The following is a 4,285-nucleotide window of genomic DNA, read 5'->3' as shown; positions in this document are numbered from 1 at the left end:
CCTGGCTAAAATTGGTCTTCAGTAGCCCATGCTTATCGTAAGAGGCGACTAACGACTGACTTGGTTGACACATGTCATTGTATCCCAATTACGCAGATCGATGCTCATGTTGTTGATCATTGGATTGTCTGGTCCAGACTCGATTATTTACACTGCCGCCATATAGCTGGAATATTGCTGAGTGCGACCTACTACTATACTCACTCTAGGGAATCAAGCAGGGTTAGGGCAAGACAGTCGATAGTTGCAGGCTGCGATGGCTCACCCTACAACTTCGTTGATGGGACGACTGGTATGTCTGTAGTGAGTGTGGACAGGAATTCCGCAGCGGCACTAGTTTCTTAAGGCACTTCACGTCCACACATTCCATTCTTCCTCCTCCTCTTCCCCCAAAGCAAGTTGATACCAGTGAGTGAAAGTTGTTTCAACACATTGTGTCTCTTCCCGGTGCTGGACAGGTTGGATTCAACTTAAATGTCTCTTCAAAGTGAACCCCTAATAAAGCACATTGCCGTGTGTGTGTTATGCCCCTATTCCACACAGACCACGAATCCCACGAATTGCCACGAATTGACAAATTTGAGTATTCGTAGTTGAATCGTAATCAGTTCGCGAAGTTCTTAACTAATTCGTAATATAGTCGTAGTCAGTTCTTGCAGTTCTTGAGTAATTGGGAATTCGTGGCAAAAGTTTTGAACTGTTCAAAATTTTGGCCACGACTGACTGACTGACTGACTGAGTTTGGTTTTTACGCCGCTTTTAGCAATATTCCAGCAACATCACGGCGGGGGACACCAGAAATGGGCTTCACACATTGTGCCCATGTGGGGATTCGAACCCGGGTCTTCGGCGTGACGAGCGAACGCTTTAACCATTAGGCTACCCCACCGCCCCTTTGGCCACGAACTCCCGATTAAAAATAATCGTAGTTAATTCGTAACAAATTCGTAGTGCATTCTTAGGCATCGTAACCAAATCGTAATCAATTATTAGGTATTCTTAACTCATTCGTGTATTCGTCAGTTCGTGGTTTGACCATGAATCGGCTACGAATCTGTAAGGAATCTCACAAATTCACGCCGAAGCAGTTACGAAGCAAGTAAGAACTACCTACGAATGAGCTACGACATTAAATTGGGTATATAAGGAGTTTAACATTCACTTCCGGTCATTAGCTGCTGACGATTGTGCCACGTATCAACGTATTAGCAAGATGCCAAGAAAAGCTGCAAGTAAGGGCAAGGGGAGAGGGAAGAGAAGCAAGAGAACCAGGGAAGAGGGAGAAGAAGGCAGCACATCACCCCGAACCCCCATAAGAACCCCCACAAGCGTAGCTACCCCTCCACTGGAAGATGAACCAGCTCCAGAAGTGGAAAACAATGTGGCAGATTCAGCAGCTCAGTCAGTGGCTGGTGATGTTGGTGATGTTGGTGATGATGGACTAGCAGCTTCTTCCCAGTATAAGAGTAAGAAAGCCAGGTTCTTGTCCAACCTCACAGAGGACGAACAAGAGGATGTGGCCCTCTTCCTTGAGAGGAATGACTTCATCTGCAACAACAGGCGGTTAGACCACCTCTGTGTCTCTAAAAAGAATAAGGCGTGGGAAGATCTGGCCCAGGAGATGGGGAAGGAGATGAAGGCACTGACTACATTTTTTGAGAGCATCCGTACCCAGATAGGGAAACTCAGGAGGAAGAAGAGTGGTCAGGCATCTGTTGAGATGACAGACCGCCAACAGTGGATATGGACCAGATTCAAGTTCCTGATGCCCCACATCAGACATGTCACCCAACGCATAGTCCAGAGCTTCCGGAGTGGCGCCACCACCAGCCAGTGTGATGAGTTCCAGGAGCCACAGTATCCAGTGACCACCACACCGTCCACCACCACCACTTCCGGGAGAACGAGTGTGACCGTGTCCAGCACCAGCGGATCCAGAGGCAAAATAATGGGGGCCGAAACCTTAGACCAGGAGCTGCACACCTGCAAGGACCGTCAGGAGAAGCTGTTACAGATCCTGCAAGCGCCTTCTGTGCCTGAGGTCCCCCATCCAGAGAGGTTAAAGTTCGCGGAGTACCTCGGGCATGCTTTCCAGAACCTACCCCAGTCAATCTACCGTGACGTACAGAAGGCCATGTTTGACCTTCTGTTCAACGCTGAGAAGCAGGCAGATCTGGAAGCAGGAAGGTCAGCACCAGCACCTCCTCAACTGTACCAGCAGTGGCAGCGAGACCCCTCGCAGTGGCAGTCCAGACCGGTGGCCCCAGCTGGGTCGGTGTGGCACTCACAGGAGCCAGCCTGGGTCGACAGGCAGTTCCCAGGATACAGCCAGTCTCCAAGCCAACAGGAACTGCCCCGTCAAAGGTCATCACAGACAGCTACCTACACCAACCTGGTGCCTCCTGCCCAGAGCCAGCAGCCCCGGTCGTCCTCCAGTGCCTCGGAGCATCAGCAGGAAGCATCATTCAACCTGTCTGAGATACTGATGGACATCAGCCCCACAGCAGTTGCCACTCGGGTCACAGATCTCGACGGCAACCGCTCAGCTTGACAGGTCCACACTCTCCACTCCATAGACTGTGTGTTTAGCTGTGTACATCTTAGACTGTGTGCTTTTAGCTGGGTGCTCTTAGTGTGATGTCTAAAAATTCCTCTCAAAGAGTTTGTTTTTGTTTGATATGATATGATTATGATATGAATGTACTTAGATAAGCATTTCTATCTTTCAGTTTCATATAATACCAATAAAACTTGAAAAAAGATATAAAAAAGAATAAAGTTTGTTTTTGTTTGCATGGTCCGAGCAGAGATATTGAGAGATGGATTGGGGCAATGTGAAGATTGCAAAAACAAAACATTCATGACATAAAGCAGAAATTCTAAGATAGTGAAGGAGGGAGCTGTTGTGCAAGTAGTCAGTAGAGCAATACAAGCCCTCTTGGGTCTCTTGTTTTCATAAACATTTTATTAGCGCTAATGAGCACTATTAACATAATTTTAGCATGAAATATCAACATTTATCATTCAGTTAACATTCACTCCTGCCTGTCTGTCTTGCCATGGAACTGAACCTGCTTCACTGTTAAAGTAGGCCTTAAGATAGTTTCTCATCACTTTGCCCTTACGATTGTCTCTGTTGGGTTACTGGAACTGGGGTATCTCCTCCACCTGTTGGTCTGCCCTCCAGGCACCAGGGATGTTGTTGTGGTCCTCATCCTCCCGGTCCACATCTGCATTGCCGATAGCAGGGAATCTGATCCCCAGTAGGTTGTGGAGGATGACTCCTGTCTCCACCAGTAGCCGCACCACACCAGGTCCTTGTTCCAGGGTGCCCAGGAAGCATCTCCATCTGTTGGCCAGTATTCCGAAACCATTCTCCACCACACGTCTGCCCCTGGATAATCTGTAGTTGGCCACCAGCATGTCATTGTCCAGACCCCTCCTGCCATAGGGTTTCATGAGAAAAGTCCTCAGAGGAAAAGCATCATCCCCCAGGATGTAGTAGGGTGTGTCTCTGTCATCATTGGGCAGGGGATCGCTGTCCGGGAAGTTTATGGTGTTGTCATCAATGCACTCTTTCAGTTCTGAAGCACCAAACAGCTGTGCGTCGGATTGATGACCTTCTCCACCAGTGTCTATCCAGATGAATTTATAGTCCGCATCCACCAGGGCCAACAGCACCACAGAGAAAAAACCTTTGTAGTTGTGTGGTTTCCTGATGGCTATGTGCTTGCCATCCAAGGCCCCCAGGGCATGAGGAACATTCCACCGATATTGGAACTGCTGGGCAATGTCTTTCAAGTCCTCCTGGGTCTTTGGCAGTGGCATGACTTCATCCTTCAGCTCCTGTATGATGGCCTGACAGACTTCCTGCACAATCCATACCACTGTGCTGTAGCCACACCGGAAGTCATACTGGATGGTGTGATACTGGTCTCCTGTAGCCAGGTGTCTGAGAGTCATGGCTAGCTTCATTCCGGCATCTAGGGCTGGTCTCATATGGGTGTCCCTCCTCTGGATGACTGGGCTAATCCTGTTGAGGAGCTCATCAAACATGTGGGGTGGCATTCTCACATAGTGGCAAATGCATTCTCATCTTCCATCCTCAGCTCTTGCATCAGTCTGTTGTAGTGACCATATTCTAGTCTTCTATCTGGTGTCAGCCACGGTCTAACCCACCACCTGGGTGCTCTTCTTCTCCTCCTTCGAAACAGTCTTCTTATAGTGATCAGCTGCTGGTGTTGATACTCCAGTTCCAGGGCCAATACGACAGCTGCTCTACGGT

At 48.8% G+C, this 4,285-nt stretch overlaps 1 protein-coding gene across 1 annotated transcript; it reads right to left on the bottom strand.

The window, feature by feature from the left end:
• Nucleotides 1–3,141: 3,141 nt before the first annotated feature.
• Nucleotides 3,142–4,068, bottom strand: LOC124260086 (protein ALP1-like). The gene has a single exon (XM_046694334.1). The coding sequence runs from the start codon at nucleotides 4,066–4,068 to the stop codon at nucleotides 3,142–3,144; it is 927 nt and encodes a 308-aa protein (XP_046550290.1).
• Nucleotides 4,069–4,285: the final 217 nt, after the last annotated feature.

The sequence above is a fragment of the Haliotis rubra genome, unplaced genomic scaffold (assembly GCF_003918875.1).
Source record: "Haliotis rubra isolate DU_JTF1 unplaced genomic scaffold, ASM391887v1 Scf75, whole genome shotgun sequence".
Classification (NCBI taxonomy): domain Eukaryota; kingdom Metazoa; phylum Mollusca; class Gastropoda; order Lepetellida; family Haliotidae; genus Haliotis; species Haliotis rubra.
This window is presented reverse-complemented; position numbering and strand designations above follow the sequence as displayed.

Coding starts and splice junctions, on each gene's coding strand:
- LOC124260086 (XM_046694334.1), bottom strand. CDS start 4,068: ATGCCACCCCACATGTTTGATGAGCTCCTCAACAGGATTAGCCCAGTC.